This window comes from Entelurus aequoreus, linkage group LG03, assembly GCF_033978785.1.
Source record: "Entelurus aequoreus isolate RoL-2023_Sb linkage group LG03, RoL_Eaeq_v1.1, whole genome shotgun sequence".
Classification (NCBI taxonomy): domain Eukaryota; kingdom Metazoa; phylum Chordata; class Actinopteri; order Syngnathiformes; family Syngnathidae; genus Entelurus; species Entelurus aequoreus.
Genome location: NC_084733.1, coordinates 47,455,630 through 47,477,062, shown reverse-complemented (window position 1 = coordinate 47,477,062; position 21,433 = coordinate 47,455,630). Strand labels below are relative to the sequence as shown.

Below are 21,433 nucleotides of genomic sequence, written 5' to 3'. Positions count from 1 at the left end.
GTAAACATGTTGCCTTGCTGGAACAGGAATCCAGCATCTGTGATCATCCTGCTATTTTCCATCTGCCCCCACCTTCTCCTCAGACCCCCAAAGGGCACTGGGCATCACAAGGGAAAGTGCTTCTCACATGTTCCAGCAAGCCTGCTGACACTCACCCTTGCCGCCATGCTAAATGTTACTTTTCAATGTTTACCGGTGAATGAGAGACAATGAGAGGGGCAGAAACCTGTATGCTCGACACTTTATTAGGTAGACCTGAACAGCCCACACAAAATGTTACCAAAAATTAAGCCTTACAGAAACAAAAGTGTTCACTTTTCATTTAAAAAGTCAGAAATATGTCAATGTTAAACAACATTTAAAACAAATTCAATAAAATTAAGTGTACAATGTAATGTTTTTATGGTGTTTTTGTTTTGAAGTGGTGTTTTGGTGGCATCTTCACGGCGCTTTACTTTAACACTTGTAGGACAGTAAGCTAAAATAAAAAATGTGGCTCTTGTTTGCAGTGATGTAGTATCATTACCAAGTGTTAGGCCACGTTAAAATAAGAAAAAATGTGCACATTTTTTATCAAATCTTTTGATCATAAGAATGTTTTTTAATGTGTTACGACAATAAAGTCATACTTGTTTAATAAAAGTGGTATTTTACTAAAATAACTTAACTGTAAAGACTGAAAACAAATTGACCTAGTATATTCTTTATATATATTTATAACTAAACATGTTTTTTTTTCCTCAAAATATTATGACTATGCCCACAAGATTAGGATTTTATCCTCATATTTCATTATTCTCATTATCACAACTTCATTTTTGTAATTTGAATTTGTTTTAATGTCAAGTATTTGTTACTTATGTTAGGTATTTGTGACATAAAAGGCTAAAACACCCTGATAAACAAACACATTTTGTAAACATTGGATAGTTTAGTTTAGTGAGGTGTTCAGCTCTGGCAGAGTGCCCAGAAGACATCAAACTTGAGAAGAAGTAAAAGTCGTAACAAAGTGTGCAGAAATATTGTGCAGAAATATGGGGAAATAACTACAAAATTACACTTCATTCATTAACAGTGTTACAAAAAAGATCTATTGGAATAATACATAATGTTGGACATAAAGAACATTCAAACCCTTTATTCATTGCATTGAAAATACTGAAATTCCAAGAAATAGTGAATTTGCAAACAGCTAAAATTATACACAAAGCAAACCATAACGTGCTACCAAAGAACGTAAAACAATTCATCTCAACTAAACAGAAAAATGTCATTTAATACATTTGTATGCACGTACAATACTCAAGACCGTCAGTATATCAGTATGTGGAATTAAATTATAGAATAGATTACGCAAAGAAATCAAACAATGTACTAATATGATCCAATTCAAGAAAGTCTTCAAACTTAAAGTGTTTACAAAGTTCAAAGAAGAACCATGATAAATATTCTGGATTTATTGATCATCTTATTTATCTCACCAGATGAAATACAACTAAGTTCATTAATTATTATTTATTTATTTATGTTTTCATGTTATTAATTAAGGAGTATATTGTGAATAAATTGAGAACTGGGAGTGAACAAAAGTGTTAGCAACTGCTGTGTAAAGGAAAAGGGCAGTGACGTGCAGTCACTGGAGGCAGGTGAGGCCCCGCCTCACCTGCCATCATGGAAAGAAAAAAAAATGTAAAAAGAAAAAAAATTAATTAAATTGTTATATGTATCCAGTGATTATACTATAAAGTTATTTTCCATTTAACTTCACCAGTTTTAGATTATTTGTATTCAAAATCGCTGAATTTTCACATTTGCCGTTCAAATACTGAGAAGAGACTTGCGGTGATCAGCAGCCAGTTGAGGCACGTCACTCAGTTGTGCCTCAACATGGATTGCGGACTCAGCTAACTGCTGGCCTGCTGTGCAGTGAGACCGTATTGCTATATGAACTAGATTATACATTTCCATAATTTAGTTAGCTGAGGTATATAATGTACAATGTATTGTGTAACGTGTGAGGAACTCGCATGGCTGCTGTTTGTGTGTCCCCAAGATGCAAGAACCAGCAGGAGGATGAGCAGGTAAGATGATTTTAATTATCATCAACAGAGAAATGTAGCAGACTTGCATACAACAGTTCCAAACATAAAGAGTTTATCATCGAGCACTGAGGAGTGCTCCAGCGAAAACATAAATAGACATATGCTGATTGGCAGCAGGTGTGGACCGGCTGCCAATCAACGGCAAGTGAGGAGAAAACAGTGCTCCGCGGAACAGGAAATTTAACAAAATAAGAGCACTGACCGGAAGTGATACAAAAACCAAGGAGACAAACAGAAATGAAGTGACAGATCGTCACAGGACCCCCCACCCCTCAAGGAACAGATACCAGATGTTCCCTGAAAACAAGAACGGAAAAAAGTCCAAAACTGACGGGAGGGCGGAGGGAGGAGTTGGTGGAGGGTCGCCAGGCCAAATGTCCTCGCAGCCAGCGAGGGAGAGTCAGGTGGCGGCGACGCGTTGAACGCCGCTGCCACTGGCGAGGTGGGCGACCACGGAACGGCCACATTAGTGGCCAACAAGGAGGAGGTCGCGCAGCTGGTGGCGACGATGATGATGACAGCGTCGTCGGTGGATCCGCTGCCGACGAAGAAGATGGCGGCACCGTGCAGATCCCAGGTAACACCTAACGTTAACGTAACGTTCCCTTATGGTTCTCTTTTGGTTATGCAAGTTGCTGTTTCCATTGCAGGCAAATTATATTTGGTATATAGATGAGAACGTTCTAAGAACGTTCTTAGAACAAATCAAAAAATAAAGTTTTTGATATGTTCTAAGAACGTTCTAAGAACGGTCTTAGAACATATTAAAAAATATGGGTTTTTTTTATATGTTCTAAGAACGTTCTTAGAACGTTCTTAGAACGTTGTCATCTATATACCAAATATAATTTGCCTGCAATGGAAACAGCAACTGTTAGGCTTTTATAAGTGTTTTTTTTCGCAAATTTACTTTTTATACAGTATGTTGTAACGTTTCCCTAACTTTCTGCGAAAGTGTTGTGTTTTGTGAACAATCTGACGCCGGCTGAGTCAAGGCTGCACGCACAGTAGGTGGCGGTATTGCACACACAAGGTTGCTTGCCAACCGCCATGAAAATCAGAAGAAGAAGAAGAAGAAGAAGGCGAATACTGCACGCATGCACAATTGAAGCTGCTCCGTGAGACAAAGGACGAAGGCTAACTACTTCCAGAATCCCGATTTTAAATCAATTTGGTGCGCCATCCATTTATCACAAGTATAGAAAGAGTGAAATACGAAGCACGTTTTTGTATAACAATTTCCAACCTACATGATTAATTTCAGACCATTTTACGGTTTTAGCGTTGTGTATAAATGCGCGCCGGCGCTAACTAGCATACATTTCTCGTGCAGGTTGGCTGTTATAAAGTTTCCAAACTGACCAAAGACCAACGAATGACTTCTGAAGAAGGGTGGATTTATTTGTAGTTTAGTTAAACAATAATTTGCCCCGTCAGTGATATGGTTTGAATGCTGCCTGAACGTTCCGAATTTGGCAGACACGGTGAGGACAATGCTGAGGAAAATTGCCACAAACAAAGTCCTGGAGCAGCTTGGCCTCCGTGGAAAGTCAGGAAAAGTGGCGTTTGAGGACTTGCCCCTTTACAGAATAATAAATAGTAAGTGTTAATAATAGGTTTGCATCTTTGAACATATGTTGCATGTATGCTCACAAGGTCGATCTAGCTGTTGTTATTACAGTATTTATTCTAAAGGGAATTCTAAATTGTGCTGGTGATTGCAGAGGCATGCAGGGGTGTTTACAAGCAGATGACCACAGCGGAAGTGGATTGTGAGCTTGGAGAGGTCCTGAAACTGGCCACTTTTCGAAAGGGAGGTTCAAAATTTGAGGTACGGAGAAGAGAAGATATCCCAATTTTGAATTCCATTTTATTGAAGTTCCACTGCATGTCTTTTGAATTTGCAATTATAACTACTTGCAGGAGAAGAGGAGGAATTAAGAGGGAGGACAAAAAAGGAAAAAGAAACAAGCAAAAGAACAGAGTGAGATGAGAGGTAAATGATAAAGTAATTATGCCAATGTTTTAATTCAATTCAATTAATCTACATTCAAGTGCTGTCTTTGTTGTATTTGTGATAATTATTTACTTCCAGGATTTGGGTTTCCCTGCTTGGGCTGCTGCCCCCGCGACCCGACCTCAGATAAGCGGAAGAAGATGGATGGATGGATTTACTTCCAGGAAGAGAACCAAGAAGGGGCAGGATACACTGACGCGCACGACCAAGACCACTGCATTCCATTCCATTTATAAATGATAAATGGGTTATATGTCAAAGCGCTTTGAGTACCTTGAAGGTAGAAAAGCGCTATACAAGTACATACTTGTATAGCGCTTTTCTACCTTCAAGGTACTCAAAGCGCAATTGACAGTATTTCCACATTCACCCATTCACACACACATTCACACACTGATGGAGGGAGCTGCCATGCAAGGCGCTACCAGCAGCCATCAGGTCTTGCCCAAGGACACAACGGATGTGCCTAGGATGGAAGAAGGTGGGGATTGAACCCCAGTAACCAGCAACCCTCCGATTGCTGGCACGGCCACTCTACCAACTTCGCCACGCCGTCCCCATTTTTGTATTATATAGATAGATAGATAGATAGTACTTTATTGATTCCTTCGGGAGAGTTCCCTCAGGAAAATTTAAATTCCAGCAGCAGTGTACAAAATTGTAAAAAGTAAATAATGGGGGTATAAATGGAGACAAAATAGAAAAATATTACAATAGAATAAAAATAAAAAGCAACGATGAGAATAAAAATATAACAGTAAAATGAGAATATAACAAGAGAAACTAGGCAGTAGTGACCATGTTATGAAAAAGTATGTAACTGTTATTGTTGTATCACTAATAAAGAATTATTTCTGTTGAAATCACTATCACAAATAAATAATTAATTCTGTTGAAATTTCTGTTTGAGTGTTATTCCTGACAATATAGCATAAAAACAGATGTAAATAGCATGTTCCTAAACAGTTCCCTAAACGTTCTAGCCCTACGTTCTTGGCTAACGTTCTGCTAACCAAGCCAGAACTCCACAACCTAATGTTCTTTGAACGTTATAAACGAACGTTCCCAGAACAATGCCACAACGTTCTCCTAACGTTCACATAACGTTCCCTTGTTACCTGGGGAGTCCCGCCGGTGACGTGGAAGACCTCCGCGCCGTGCGAAGGCGCGCCAGAAAAGATGTCATCGTGGGCGGAGTCGTCGACGATGAAGCTGGTGTCATGGGCGGAGTTGTCGACAATGATCACAATGAAGATGGCGGCGCCCTGCAAAAGCCCGCCAGAGATGTGGTCATGGGTGGATCCGCTGCCGACCAGGAAGATGGCGGGGTCGTGCGGAGTCCCACCAATGATGGAGATGGCGGCGCCGTGCGAAAGCCCGCCAGAGACGATGATGTCTCCGTGGGAGGAGACGATGGCGGGGATGACAGCGGCGTGTGCTTGGCTGCACCGCTGCTGGTAGTAGCCCCCCCTCCAGTAGGCGGATGCCAGACGCCGTCCACCACTGGGAGAAGGAGTTCCGGGTTGTTGATGTCCCCCGGTGCGAAAACCAGGGACGGGCGGTAGGGGGCCAGGAGGAGGGAAAACGAAACGTCCCTCGCAGAGTCCCAGCAGGAGGCCAGGAAGGACATCACGGTGGGCTCCACTGGAGCCTTCGCCGGACTGGCAGGACGAGCGGGTGCTGGAATGGATAGCAGCCGTGATGCAGCTGCTGGAAGCTGCCTAGGAGCAGGAACGGGTGCTGGGCGCTCAGCCGGGGTTGGTCGTTGTTACGCCGCGACCGGCGTAAGACGCGGGGCTGCGACCAGCGTGCGACGCGGTGTGGGAACCGGAGGTCGACGCGCCGGCACAGGCGATTGCCGTGGAGCCGTGACAGGACGCACAGCAGGCGATGGGGAAGGCGGCCGCACCGGTCGGAGAGCCGGAGCTGGCGGCCTAGCCGGGAGGAGGGAAGGCGGCGGTGGCCGCGCCGGTCGGAGAGCCGGAGCCGGCGGCCTAGTCGGGAGGAGGGAAGGCGGCGGTGGCCGCGCCGGTCGGAGAGCCGGAACCGGCGGTCGAGGCGGAGGGAGAAGGTCCGAGCCTGCTGTGGGCTGGGACCGCACAAACCTGGCTTTCAAGTCCTCGATGAATTGTGCGGTCCAGAACATCGGCTGTGCATCGCCGACAGGGGTTCTCGCGAGGACACAGCATTCTGGCTCGATGATACTGTGAGAAACTCGCATGGCTGCTGTTTGTGTGTCCCCAAGATGCAAGAACCAGCAGGAGGATGAGCAGGTAAGATGATTTTAATTATCATCAACAGAGAAATGTAGCAGACTTGCATAAAACAATTCCAATCATAAAGAGTTTATCATCGAACACTGAGGAGTGCTCCAGCGAAAACATAAATAGACATATGCTGATTGGCAGCAGGTGTGGACCGGCTGCCAATCAACGGCAAGTGAGGAGAAAACAGTGCTCCGCGGAACAGGAAATGTAACAAAATAAGAGCACTGACCGGAAGTGATACAAAAACCAAGGAGACAAACAGAAATGAAGTGACAGATCGTCACATAACGTATATCTTGAGCTGAGCGATCATAAAACTGCTGCGAAGACACAATGGCTGAGGCTCGCAGTAATCCCGCCTCCTTGTGCCGGTTAATTTATGAGTAAAGGTAAGACCGTAATAATGTTTTTTTTATAAAATGTGCTTTTTTGTGTGCTACAGTTTGTATGTGTAAAGTTAAAGTTAAGTAAAAGTACCAATGATTGTCACACACACACTAGGTGTGGTGAAATTTGTTCTCTGCATTTGACCCATCCCTTGATCACCCCCTGTGAGGTGAGGGGAGCAGTGGGCAGCAGCGGCGCCACGCCCGGGAATAATTTTTGGTGATTCAACCCCCAATTCCAACCCTTGATGCTGAGTGCCAAGCAGGGAAGAATGCTGGTATGAGCTTTTAAACATAACCCGTTAACTGCTGCCAATCAAATGGTGAATAAGATACTCTTTAGGGTTCATATGTTTGTAAATCTGACTGTGATGAAGTCAGTGCCTCATCAGCCATGAACCTCACCGCACGTCACCGGAAAAGGGGTAGGATTAAATAAGCTCTGCTTCTTCCTACTCCTTTTCGAACAATTTGAAAAGATAAACTGAAAATTGTGATGTATCATGTTGTATGCATGCATGTTCGAAATAAATTCAAACTCAAAGTTTTCATATGTGAACCTGCAAGAGGATTGTTGCCGTTGCCAGAGGAGAGCGACACGCGGCACAACTCCCGTGTAGAAACATTCTCCAAACAATATAGAAAAAAAATATTGTGTGTAGACAAACAGTTTTTATGAAGAGATGTGTGAGGCCAAAACACAGCCAGATGTGTTTAGATATGTCACATCAGAAAACAGAGACTTTCTGAGGAAAAAGCTGAAGTGACAGCCGAAACTGTAAGCAACTAAGAATGATCGCTTACTCTTAAAAAACTATTAGTTCATTAAACAGGTAAAAGAGACCATAAGTCACTCCTAACACCACCCTTGTGTTTAGATGTTGTCGTTTTTCTTAGTGCGTTAGCATAGGAGGAGCATATATGTTCAATGCTTTGAACCAGGAAGATGATGGCTCAAAATGATGGCGGATCTAACTGTGACAAACAGCAGCTTTAAATGAGAGAACCAAAACTCAGATTACAAGTGCCAACATGAGCATAGTGATTATACAGAGAACGAGTAATAATATTTTTGAAATTAAGGAAACAAATTCTGCAAACCATAACGAAATCTGAGCATCATTATCTCTGTTTAAGTTAGACACTGCTCTTGTACTTGTGTACAAACCGTTTAGTTTGATTGTATGAGTCAAAGGTTAGTAATGGTTGTAAATGCTTGACGTGAATGGCATTGTCATCGCTGGTTTAGCTTTACAGCCACAGTCAAGCGTTGTCTGAACTTTAACCTGTTATGCAGCCATTCCAAGTACGTTTGTACAAAACCCAAAACCAGTGAAGTTGGCACGTTGTGTAAATCGTAAATAAAAATAGAATACAATTATTTGCAAATCCTTTTCAACCTATATTCAATTGAATAAACTGCAAAGACAAGATACTCAATGTTCGAACTGGTAAAATTTGTTGTTTTTTGCAAATATTAGCTCATTTTGAATTGGATGTCTGCAACATGTATCAAAAAAGCTGGCACAAGTGGCAAAAAAGACTGAGAAAGTTGAGGAATGTTCATCAAACACTTATTTGGAACATCCCACAGGTGAACAGGCTAATTGGGAACAGGTGGGTGCCATGATTGGGTATAAAAGCAGCTTACATAAAATGCTCAGTCATTCACAAACAGGGATGGAGCGAGGGTCACCACTTTCTGAACAAATGCGTGAGCAAATTGTCCAACAGTTTAAGAACAACATTTCTCAACGAGCTATTGCAAGGAATTTAGGGATTTTACCAAGTACGGTCCGTAATATCATCAAAAGGTTCAGAGAATCTAGAGAAATCACTGCATGTAAGTGGCAAGCCTGAAAACCAACATTGATTGCCCATGACCTTCGATCCCTCAGGCGGTACTGCATCAAAAACCGACATCAGTGTGTAAAGGATATCACCACACGGGCTCAGGAACACTTCAAAAAACCACTGTCAGTAACTACAGTGCGCTACATCTGTAAGTGAAAGTTAAAACTACTATGCAAAGCCAATGCCATTTATCAACAACACCCAAAAACGCCGCCGGTTTCGCTGGGCCCGAGCTCATCTACGATGGACTGAAGCAAAGTGGAAAATTGTTCTGCGGTCTGATGAGTCCACATTTCAAAAATTGCTTTTGGAAACTGTGGACGTCGTGTCCTCCGGACCAAAGAGGAAAAGAACCATCCGGATTGTTATCTGCGCAAAGTTCAAAAGCCAGCATCTGCGATGGTATGGGGGTGTATTAATGCCCAAGGCATTGGTAACTTATATATATGTGAAGGCGCCATTAATGCTGAAAGGTACATAAAGGTTTTGGAGCAACATATGTTGGCATCCAAGGAATGTATTTTTCATGAACGCCCCTGCTTATTTCAGCAAGACAATGCCAAGCCACATTCTGCACGTGTTACAACAGCGTGGCTTTATAGTAAAAGAGTGCGGGTACTAGACTAGCCTGTCTGTAGTCCAGATCTGTTTCCCATTGAAAATGTGTGGCGCATTATGAAGCATAAAATACGACAACGGAGATCCCGATTGTTGAACAACTTCAGCTGTACATCATGAAAAAATGGGAAAGAATTCCACCTGAAAAGCTTCAGAAATTGGTGTCCTCAGTTCCTAAACGTCTACTGAGTGTTGTTAAAAGGAAAGGCTGTGTAGTACAGTGGTAAAAATACCGCTGTCAACTTTTTTGCCATGTTTTTCTGCCATTAAATTGTAAGTTGATGAGTATTAGCAAAAAAAAATATGTTTCTCAGTTCGAACATGAAATATCTTGTCTTGCAGTCTATTCAATTGAATATAAGTTGAAAAGGATTTGCAAATCATTGTATTCTGTTTTTATTCACGATTTACACAACGTGCCAACTTCACTGGTTTTGGGTTTTGTACATCAAGCTGCAAACGAGCAGGCAACGTGCAGGGAGGCAACTTTCATGATCTGGCAGCTGTGCTGGTTTCTGGATCACGGGGCATAGCCCCCTGCACGCACACCTGATTCTCATTTTCCCTTTACTACTTAAGCTATCCAGTCCCTTCACTCAGCGCCAGTAGATTTCCTGATTATTTACCCTTCCTGTAGTGAACATCTCCTCTGCTTTGGCTCCACTCACACTCTTTGTTCCTTATGGCTCAGTACCAGCGTTGCCTTCTGTGTGCGAATTATGTTCCTCAAACCTTAAGTGTGCATCCTCAGTTATTTTTTCCTCACTCCTTTTTGAGTGCTCTTTTTGTTATTATTCGTATTTATTTTTTGATCTGCGTTGTGGTCCTTCCGGCTAAGCCGATCGTGACCGCAGCGAGCAAGCAACATCACTTTTGTTCCCTTTGAAGCCTGTCCTCTCCACTCAGCTTGTTTATTCCAAGCCTAATGGGTAAAACAGCTCTGAGCAAGTCCAGTGACATTTTGCACGTCAGCCATGCAGGGCACAGATGCACACTAAAAAAGGGACTGTGCATGTCAACCTGTCGACTATTTCTAATGAAGTTTTTGTTCTCAGACTTCAATTACTAGAAACCAAACAATCTGTATAATTTGCACTGAAACCGTCACCATTATTAACTGCTCTGGTACATTTAATGTGATGTTTTTAACACCGTTACATAAGAGGTAGAAAATAAGTTGAACATTGATTAGAGCACAATAAGTTAAAGATAAATAAATGTCAGTGCCTCAACAACCATTAACCTCACTGCACGTCACTGTTTGATGACATGCAAACACAGAGGGATGACTACTGCTTACAACCGATACCAATTAACAAGTTTGTGTGTGTAACAGAGCAGCGCCCTCCCAATCGGCAAAAGACACTCTGTACGTAGAGCCTCGCAATCTGTGGGGGCCTCGTTTTGTGTAAAGCAACGCAAGTAAATTGTAAGTTAATAAATGATAGGGCGTTTCTTGTAAAATTGTACCGCAAACTTATTCCTACCACCTTACCATGCTGTCTTTGATGAGAATATAATTGAAATGTCTTCTAAACACTATTATTGTTTCCCGTGGTGCACCGTGTTAGTGCTGTGCTGGTGATTTGACATGCAAGGATTGACTAGTTGAGGTTGTGCCAGGAACATGTGGAAATTTATGTTTTCATTGTGTTCAATTGGTTATTTTGAACTAAAAACATAAATTATTGAAACATTTCTTTAATTATTTTTAGTACAAAACATGCATAAAATGAATTCAAGTTTGATTTAAAAATGTATTACATAACTGGACGCAATAGGTTCTATTACTGTCTCTATGGCTATCTTCACACTTGTCCTCTTTGGTGTTCTTGTATAGTGGTGTCATAAACAAACACACTAGTAAAGTGAAGCGCACATTGAAATTTGACTTTGGAGGTTCTACTGTATGTTTTCTGGCTGTGCACATTATTATGAATATATTAATTTACCTGGCAATCTTCCTCAGTGTGTTTCTGCTCTTGTTTGAAGTTACCCTGCAAAAGAGATAGAGGAAGAATGAATTTAACAAAAATAAAAGAGGCATACCTCGGTAACTACAAGCTGAATGTAAATAAAAAAGAATCACATCCCTGCTATGATAAACTGCAGGCGAAGCAACAAAAATAGAAGATTTAGAGGCCAACACTGCTTTCTAGTGGACCGATTGTGTCAAAGCATGACTTAGTAACAGCATCCTGGGGGCAATTTCCACTGCAATGATGTCATCAGAGCAGTTTGCAAAGTGGCTTACTCAGTATATGACAAGAGGATACTTGTGTTTTTTTGACAGCATGTTCTGCTCTGCTATGATGATTCGTTTGGTCATTAACAGCAACACAACTGCTATAAAGAGGATAATTACGGTAACTCTGTTGGTGGTAGTCTAAAGTACCCACAAAGATTGACCCATGCATGTCACACTCTGATACCTGCATCCACATCCACTTATACACAAACTCAAAAATCTACCTTTCTTTTCGTTATTGTCATGTGTCCTCTGTCTCACACTCCTTCCTCTCTAATTCTTTCCTGGCACCTCGCCAGGCCTCTCTCTTTGGGCTGCATAATGAGCCTTTTCAGGGCAAGAAGGCAGTTGAATGTTAATTAGATCAAATTGTCCTTTTCAGAGCGAAGGGAATGGCAACACAAATCATGCAGAGCAGACCACTTGAGGTTGCACAGAAGGTGAAATAAGAGACTGGAAAGCAGACAGCGGTCTCCGCTTTTGTTCTCCTCTCTTGCCACCCTTTCTCTCGCTCCTTCCCCAAGTATGTGATCAGACAGCAGCCGCCTGCTTCAAGACATTGCAATCTGCCTGATAGACACACCTCTCTCTCAGTTGTTTATTTCCAAGCAATGCACAGTATTGTTACCACCAGTGTTATGCAAGCTATTCAGACCAGATAGGTGGGTGACATTTAGAGTACATGACATGTCCGGTATAGTAGTACTGGTTATGTAAACAGCAGAAAGCACTAGACAGATTACCCGGGAGTCAAAGATGACTGGTGCACTGGAGCGCAAGCTGTAATTCAAGTGGTGATTCAGTGCACCAGATAAATAAAAGGGACAGAAAAGAACAGCTTGTTCAGCACAAAGATTTAGAGCTTGCTCGTCCACTATTTTAGTGTCGCTTCCTGAGACAGAACTGTCTGTGTCTGTGCTTTCGGCGATGAGGATCAGCTGCATGTGCTTCAGCTTATTGATGGACCGTCGAGCAAGCATGTGTGTGCATGTGACCGAGTTTCAGACGGAGCAGCTGTCTCAAGGTTTCCTCATACTCCGAGGCCCTAAGGTCAGTGGTAGTGTGGCATTTCACACCACAGCCGGGAGGGTACGTCATGTGCATGTGTCTCAGCATATCGGTGCTAAACGGGGTCTATGGTAAAATTAATTCTTATCGGAGGCGACATCTCACATGCCAACACATCAATAACAATAACTTGCAAGAGGTCTTGGAAACATATTACATTATGTTTCACATGAAAGACTGCTAACGCGTCAATTATTAATTTCATTGTTCAGAATCACGAGTGAGCTGGAGCCTATCCTGAGAGTTGGGATCCACCCTAGATTGGTTACCAGTCAATCACAAGACCCTTACAGACAAACTCTTAATCACATTTACACCTATGGAGTCTCCAATTAACCTGGCATGCATGAAAACCCTGGCAAGTACAGGTAGAACATGCAAACTCCACTGAGAGCTCCAAGATTTTAATCCGGAATCTGACCACACTGTCACCATACCACCTGCTCAAGCTTTGTTTATTAAAAACAATTGAATACTACTACAATAGGACACATTAGAGTGCAGCGCTCCAACAAGGTTACCAAAAGAAGTGTGTATTGGTAAGCCATTTCTTATATATCATATGGATTATGGCCAAAGCCATATTTTTTTTTTTATTCTAGGGTGCAGGGAACTTTTCCATTTTGAATACACAAAGGGCCTGACCTATTAAGATCCAAATAACAAGTGCTAAATTATTACAATTGCATGTACTATTAGGGTGATCTACTAAAACTCCTTGTGCAATTAATAACAAGTACAAAAGTGGTGCAGACCACCCTATTTTAATTAGGTTTTTGCATGTATACTGGCAATCACCATGGAGACACTCATTTCCCTCCACGTTTATGGCATCATATGGTCCAAACTTGGCGTTTTGCCATGTTGTTGACTTGCAGCACACAAATATAATATGAACCACATTTTCTAGGCTAATTTGAAAGGTGATCTCGACAACAGAACCTACTTTTAGCATGCTGAAGGTGCGCTCTGATAGATATATAGATAGCTAGTACTTTATTGATTCCTTCAGGAGAGTTCCCTCAGGAAAATTAAAATTCCAGCAGCAGTTTACAGAATTGAGATCGAATTTAAAAAGTAAAAAGTAAATAATGGGGGTATTAATGGAAACAAAATAGAAAAATATTACAATAAAAATAAAAAGCAACAATGAGAATAAAAATATAACAGTAAAATAAGAATACAACAAAATAAACTAGACAGTAGTGACCATGTTATGAAAAAGTATTGCACTGTTATTGTTTTGCATCCCCTGTCATCAGAGTACCCTCCCTCCCCCCCAGAGAGGAGTTGTACAGTCTAATGGCGTGTGGGACAAAGGAGTTTTTTAGTCTATTAGTCCTGCACTTGGGATGAAGCAGTCTAGCACTGAACAGGCTCCTCTGGCTACTGATAACGGTATGCAGAGGGTGACTGGCATCATCCAGGATGTTCACTAGTTTTTCCACAGTCCTCTTCTCTGCCACCGTCACCGGTGAGTCCAGTTTTATTCAGATCGTAGAACCGGCCCGCCTGATCAGTTTCTCTAGTCTGGAGCTGTCCTTCTTAGATGTACTGCCCCCCCAGCACACTACGATATAGTACAGAAAGTCTGGGAGGCGCTGCAGGGTTGCAATGGTGCAATGGTTCATACTGCAAGAAAATTATTCATTTAGAAGATATATCATAATAGACAGACACCAAAACACATCGATTCAATTCGTTTTAATCAGCCCCTCAAAGGCCTACTGAAACCCACTACTACCGACCACGCAGTCTGATAGTTTATATATCAATGATGAAATCTTAACATTGCAACACATGCCAATACGGCCGGGTTAACTTATAAAGCGCAATTTTAAATTTCCCGGGAAACTTCCGGCTGAAAACGTTTTGGTATGATGACGTTTGCGCGTGACGTCACGGGTTGAAGCAGACATTTTGGAATAGCACGGTGGTCAGCTTAAGTCGTCTGTTTTCACCACATAATTCCACAGTATTCTGGACATCTGTGTTGGTGAATCTTTTGCAATTTGTTCAATTAACAGCAAAGAAGAAAGCTGTAGGTGGGATCGGTGTATTAGCGGCTGGCTACAGCAACACAACCAGGAGGACTTTGAGTTGGATAGCAGACGCGCTACCGTGAGTACAGCTTTGGCTTCCAAACATTTGATCACTTGCCCGTACGTGCGTGCCGCTATGTGCATGTCACGTACGTAACTTTGGGGAAATATGTTTCTTGCCGACTCTGATGGCGGCCGGGGTGTCGTCGAAAGCTACAACGGCGTCCGCCGCCGCGCCGCTGTCTTCACCTGTCTAGGTTGACTTCCTCCGTCTCCGTGCCGCCGACCGCACCGATCATCGTGGTGAAGTCCTTCGTCGCACCGTCGATCGCTGGAACGCAGGTGAGCATGGGTGTTGATGAGCAGATGAGGGCTGGCGTAGGTGGAGAGCTAATGTTTTTAGCATAGCTCTGTCGAGGTCCCGTAGCTAAGTTAGTTTCAATGGCGTCGTTAGCAACAGCATTGCTAGGCTTCGCCAGGCGGCACAGCATTAACCGTGTGGTTACAGGTCCAGGGTTTGGTAGTATTGTTGATCTTCTGTCTATCCTTCCAGTCAGGGGCTTATTTCTTCTGTTTCTATCTGCAGTTAAGCACGATGCTATCACGTTAGCTCGGTTGCTAAAGTGCTTCGCCGATGTATTGTCGTGGAGATAAAAGTCATTGTGAATGTCCATTTCGCGTTCTCGACTCATTTTCAAGAGGATATAGTATCCGAGGTGGTTTAAAATACAAATCCGTGATCCACAATAGAAAAAGGAGAGTGTGGAATCCAATGAGCCCTTGTACCTAAGTTACGGTCAAAGCGAAAAAAGATACGTCCTGCACTGCACTCTAATCCTTCACTCTCACGTTCCTCATCCACGAATCTTTCATCCTGGCCCAAATTAATGGGGTAATCGTCGCTTTCTCAGTCCGAATCGCTCTCGCTGCTGGTGTAAACAATGTGCAAATGTGAGGAGCCCTTCAACCTGTGACGTCACACTACTTCCGGTACAGGCAAGGCTTTTTTATCAGCGACCAAAAGTTTCGAACTTTATCGTCGATGTTCTCTACTAAATAATTTCAGCAAAAAAATGGCAATATCGCGAAATGATCAAGTATGACACATAGAATGGATCTGCTATCCCCGTTTAAATAAGAACATTTCATTTCAGTAGGCCTTTAAGGGGAAACTGCACTTTTGGGGGAAATGTGTCTATCATTCACAATCATTATGAGAGACACATGTCTTTTTTTTTTTAGAATTCTAAAGATGATTAAAAAAACGCTCGCAAAATGCAGCTGAATTTCCCCCAGGGATCAATAAAGTACTTTCTATTCTATTCTAATGGTAGTCACAATTGTAGCCTTCAAAGCCATCTAAAACCATCCAATGTTTTATATACATACTGAAAAAAACATGTATATAATGCAGTAACAGACATGTTCATAACAATATATATACAGTATATGTACAATATTTACCGTATTTGGTCATTTTTTTTAAGCTGAATATCCGGAGGATGAACTGCTGTTTATAGAAGCGAGCACAAAGATGGAGTAAAACGTGACTTGACCCTGCAAATGTGGAACTTGGAGCCTAGCTATGCTGACATAAATGCCTTACTCAAAATCAACTGGAAAAAACTTCCCAGCCAGTTGGACGAAACGTACAACTGTCCATCGAGTGACTCACTATAATATTGATCTTGACACATGCAGCACGCCATGCTTGTTAGTACAACTACATACACTGTCGAGCTATCTGTGTACAAACAAAACATGACAGATACTGTAATATGATTGTTCATGTTTTTCAGTCACTACAGATTAGTGTCTTAATGCATTGTGTTGTGCATTACAAACTCAAAAGCCATTCAGCTTCTAATGCAATAGCTAGCTTACGGCTAATGCCGTAGCATGCCGTCGCAAGGCATTACTACGGTAGAAAAAGAGTTCCTCAGTGTTCGCTCTTACAATAACAATTTTGCTACAGCTTAGTTATTATACAGGTTACGGGAAGTAAATGATGTATTGTTTGCGGTTTTTGGATGCATTTTCAAAGTGATTTAGAGGCAGAATGGATTAATTCCAATATATGCATTGCTCGCCACCTAAAACGAGACGATTTTTACAAATCAGAATGCAAAAAAATACAAAAAGGTTTTGCCTTCTTGTCTCTCATAAGTATTGGAACGATAGACAACATTCCAAAAAAGTGCAGATCCTTTTTAAGTCATCCAGCAGTTATATCATTTCTGAATCAACAATATGTTGAATACCGGTATTATTATTTCTGACAGCCATATATGTTGACATGCACGCAGATTATTTTCTGTGTAGCGCTCCTATTTTGGTGTCCACTTTCTTTGTGTGTCGTCCCGTAGTGACTTAACCACTGACTGAGTGCTTTTTACTCAACACCTGCCTCTGTTTAATAATTAGTGTTCCCACCTGCTGCCAACGCTAATCAAAACCCTTTATATACACATCTCACCATCCAGTCGGCACAGGATTACTGTTTGCCTTTATGTTTCATGTTAGCTCTATACTACGACCTATGTTTTCGTGCGATGCTAAGAACGTTATGTTTTTGCCTTGAGCTTCATGTGCGTGCATCTGCTTTGTATCTTGCCTGTTTAAGGTTTAAAATACTTTTTTTTTTACCTGCACGCTGCTTCTGCCCCTGCATATTGGGACCACAACACCTCACCATGCTGAACCGTAACATTTTACTCATTTAAGTGGATCAGCTTTGTCTGCGCTACCAAGTTTGTGTGTGATTTGGAACATGCAAACCTTTTGTAGATCAGGTCTTGTGTGTTTAATCATTATCACATCCTACAATATACGGTGTGGTTAACATATTTTGTACACCTTACATGTAATTAAAACTTTATATGAGTTAGTTGGTTCGTACAGTTGTTAAAATTTAGGTTAGGTTCATGATTGATGATAGGAATTAACAACCTCAAGCACATCTAAAAAAGTCAGAAATACATTTTTTTTAATTGAGAAACACTTTTTTTACGACTATGCCACCCTCCACCAAATGTCAAGGTAACAAATACACATTAAAACAAAACCTGTTGCTTTGGGGCGTGACTACAATTACATGTATGTGTGTAAATTTTGACTCAACAGAACAACATATCAGACAACGGCAGCTATTGTAGTTGTAATAGCCCCTTCCTCTCCCCAATCCCACGCCCCTTGATGCACTGCCTGTGTCTGCCAACCTTTATGCACCACCGCCAGAGGGGCGTGGCCTGTCTGACATATATGTAAAACAGTTCAGTGATGCATGAGAGGGAACACAAACAGGGCTTTGGAGTAGAAGATGCATTTTAAATGTGTTATCTCTGCATATTTCAATGTGTACTTCCAACCTGTGCTGTCATGTCCTTCTTGGTCATGTGACGTGGTTGTTTTCCTTTCCCCGCCGCCTCCACACTTCCAGCTGGTACCTCATCGGTCAGGCTCTTGACATCTGAGGGGTGGTCTGGCCTTTTCTCACTCACCACCCTCTTACCCTGGAAATGGTTGTTATTGATAACATTGTGTCATAATTGTACCAAGATGCACATCAAGGAACTTTGTAAGGACGACCAGCACCATAATAAATAGTATGACAAAATTCTCTCTGAGTGACTATAATCATAATAATGGTTCTTGATAGAATGCAGATCTAAACAAGACCAAACAAGCTTTTAATTACTTTCACCTAAGGGGTTATGTTTAACTAATGATTTGTTTGGCAGCAAGCTGGAGTTGGATATCTACGAATGTGTACAGTATAATTGACACCATCTTAATTTCCCCCTCTGGGATTAATAAAGTACTTCTGATTCTTATTCTGATTCTGATTGGTGTATAATTGCATTGTTCAGGCAATGCTGAAAATGTGTTGCATACATTTTATCCACTCTTGTGTCCAAATAAGGCAGCCAAACAAATGAAAACACATCTCAATGCATGTCTGCAATAATAACATGTTATGTTAATACCAGTAATATCCCAGGATTTAGTAAATTATTCCGATTTAAGATAGTGTCTTGCCTTTTTGCCAGCCATCGTGACAATTAGCTGCTTCTGGACTCCTCTGTCTGCACCCTGCGAAGCAATTTCTTCCCCTCTGCCTGCTCCTGCATGCTGGTGTCCATTACTATTTGTGGAGCCGCTGTTGAAGGACTTGGTCACCACCATGCGACTTTCCTGCTCCACATCCCGGACAATACAAATCAGTGAAACACTCATTATGTAGAAAGTTTCTCATAAAGTGAACACTCACACAGGTGGACTTGTTGATTGTGATTGTGAGGTCGTCAGCTTTGACCCTTCGGCTATGCACAGCCATCCCTTCCTCTTCTGCTCGTTTCTTGTCTTCTTCCACCTCCTAAATGCAATCGAACAGATACATTAACTACAGTCGTAGTAGATGTGAGCGTTTTCAACAGTGCTTGCATTTGTTTTTTGTAATTCCTCAAAGCTTGTTCCCCTCTGGCCGCCTGTGGGCAGTTGTTCTTACCTTGTATCTCTTCATGAGCGCTTCATTCTTCCTGCGAAGAGCCTCAATCTTCTTGTCTAACTCCAAGTCCCTCTCTTGATCCCTTTTTGCCATTTCACATGGCATCTGCAAGGGCACATAATACATAAGTGTAAAACAAATACAAAAATAATCTGGTTTCAAAGTTTTATTTATGCTTTAATCAGGGGTTTCAAACTTGCTACTAAACTTCATGGAATAGTGTAATTGCAACCCGCGCACCCTGGGCGGCTAATAGTAAAATATTTACTGTGACAATATTTAATCCCACTAGACGCTATAACTACAATAATGGTGCAAACACAAAAAACAAAACACATTGGGCAACACAAAGAACAACTTTCTGTAAGCAAGCTGAAATATCTTTAAACAGTTATGGGCAAATCAAAATATAAAATGTTTACAATCAATTTTAAATTTTTAATGCCTTAAAGCGGTGATCTTATGATATTTTGTTTCTACATTTTGAACACTTCCTTGGGGTCTACAAAACATGTAATGGCGTTTTTTTGGCCAAAATGTTGCATTGATTATGTTTTACAGACAGGTTTCAAGCCGCTTTCTGACTGTCTCGTCAGGATGCACCGTTTTATGAGCAGCCTTATTTACAAGCCTCCACTTCGACTACGTCTTGTCCCCGCCAGCTATGTGGTAGTTTTTACCGCTTCCATATCTACTGACAGATTTTAATTAGAACTATTCGCCACTTTGTTCTAAAAATGGCAACAGTGGATAATGCATATGCATGTACGAGCTATTCTGCCCCACAACAAGAGGATAGAGAAAAAGAAGGAACTCATTGACGACAACGGTAGCCTACAATGGTGAACTCGCGCAAAGATCTTCAAGTAAAACTTTACCATATATGGAGATATCTGCTGACTTTCACCAACGGAAAAAAACGACACTAATTGGGCAAATTCCAAACGGCTCGTTCAAGGAAGTATAAAGGAAGACAAGAGTGTTTTATAAAGATTTCCGCCATGGTTTGATTTCAAAATGTGTCTGTCATCAAGAATATGCTGAATATATGCTGGTTATCAAAACACCCACAATACTGTGAGGAGAAGACGCAAATCTATTCATTCAGCAAGGGCCATGTGATTTATCAAAACTAAAAGTGTTCTGCGGCCGCTGTTGTGCGTTTTTATTCAGTATGTCCAAAAAGGAAATGCAAACTCACAGTTGCGCAGATATAGCTGTAAAAAAGGAGGCACTTGCTCTGGAGCTCTGTCCTGCGTATGCTTGTCAACATTTACGGACTGTCAAATATTTATCTGCTGAATGATTTAAGGGGCTGATTAAAATAAACTGATGCGTTTTGGTGCCTGCTGTCGTTTTTTCATTTATAAGCTGTGTAGAACACACAAAAACTTCATTTAAATAAGGCTGTTGCAGCAAACTGCCTGGTGCCACGCCTCTCGGGGTGCAGGACTTGGTACCAGGTGAACTAAATCCCAATTAGCAAGCAGACCTCTGCACCAGGTGGAGTGGGTCCCAATCAGCGCACTAGGTGGCTTTATATTTATATTGATTATGTGCACTGGGAAAAAGGGAAGACAGAGACGGTGAGTTTTGGTGCTTTGGACAAACAGGATTGGAAATGAACAGAAGTACTTACTAGAGGACCAAAAGAGACTGCTGGATAGAGCATATGTTCTGCTCAAGTAATGGGAAATGCAGTGATGGGCAGTAACAAGCTACATGTGACTAAGCTATGTAGTTTAACAACATTTCCAAGTAGCTTGGCTACTGTTTGAACGCGTAGCTTTTCCGGTAGCTTAGCTTTTTTTAGACCAATGTAGCTTGTAGCTTACTTCAAAGCTACAAGCTACAATGAGAGAAAACGGACTGCAAATACAGACCAAAAAAATGCAAAAAAAATACAATGACCTGGATGAGTGAGAAAATCCATACATATGGCAAAAGTCCATGATGATTGGTTGGTGTTCGTATGAGTCACAATTGGCTAAGGTTTGGCCGAAAAATTACGGATTCGCCAATCAGATGCAAGAAATGGTGGGTCATCTAAACTAGTAGGCAAAATCATCGCAGACACGCACTCATGGCACATGACGACGAGGCAGAGGGACGACTCAAAAATAAAAAGAAACATACTTGAAAATGGCAGAGGAATTCTCTCACGCAGATTAGATTTTTTCTTTAGTGATCAAGATGACATCCAGGAAAACCTCAATAATGCGTGTCCTTAGCCATATTTAGACAAATATCTGTATTTAGAGAAATGAATTAATGTTTTTTTAATTATTTAAACCAAACCATAACGTAAAACTAAACTGCAGTGG

The 21,433-nt window shown here is 41.6% G+C and overlaps 1 protein-coding gene and 1 long non-coding RNA gene across 8 annotated transcripts in view; one reads left to right on the top strand and one right to left on the bottom strand.

Moving 5' to 3' along the window:
- Positions 1 to 21,433, bottom strand: part of LOC133646522 (coiled-coil domain-containing protein 9B) — a 69,855-nt gene that overhangs the window by 21,742 nt on the left and 26,680 nt on the right. For 5 of the 7 annotated variants that reach the window (XM_062041971.1, XM_062041975.1, XM_062041970.1 and 2 more), the window contains exons 2-6: positions 19,110 to 19,214; positions 18,873 to 18,977; positions 18,641 to 18,796; positions 17,971 to 18,114; positions 11,197 to 11,241 (exon numbers count right to left, since the gene is read on the bottom strand). In XM_062041971.1, the coding sequence (XP_061897955.1) occupies positions 11,197 to 11,241; positions 17,971 to 18,114; positions 18,641 to 18,796; positions 18,873 to 18,977; positions 19,110 to 19,214 (555 nt within the window). The remainder of the gene's footprint in view (positions 1 to 11,196; positions 11,242 to 17,970; positions 18,115 to 18,640; positions 18,797 to 18,872; positions 18,978 to 19,109; positions 19,215 to 21,433) is intronic. The other 2 variants (XM_062041973.1, XM_062041974.1) reach the window with 1 other exon arrangement.
- Positions 3,285 to 3,911, top strand: LOC133646523 (uncharacterized). Its single transcript, XR_009825307.1, has 3 exons — positions 3,285 to 3,298; positions 3,436 to 3,701; positions 3,827 to 3,911. It is a non-coding gene; the product is annotated as an uncharacterized LOC133646523 (long non-coding RNA).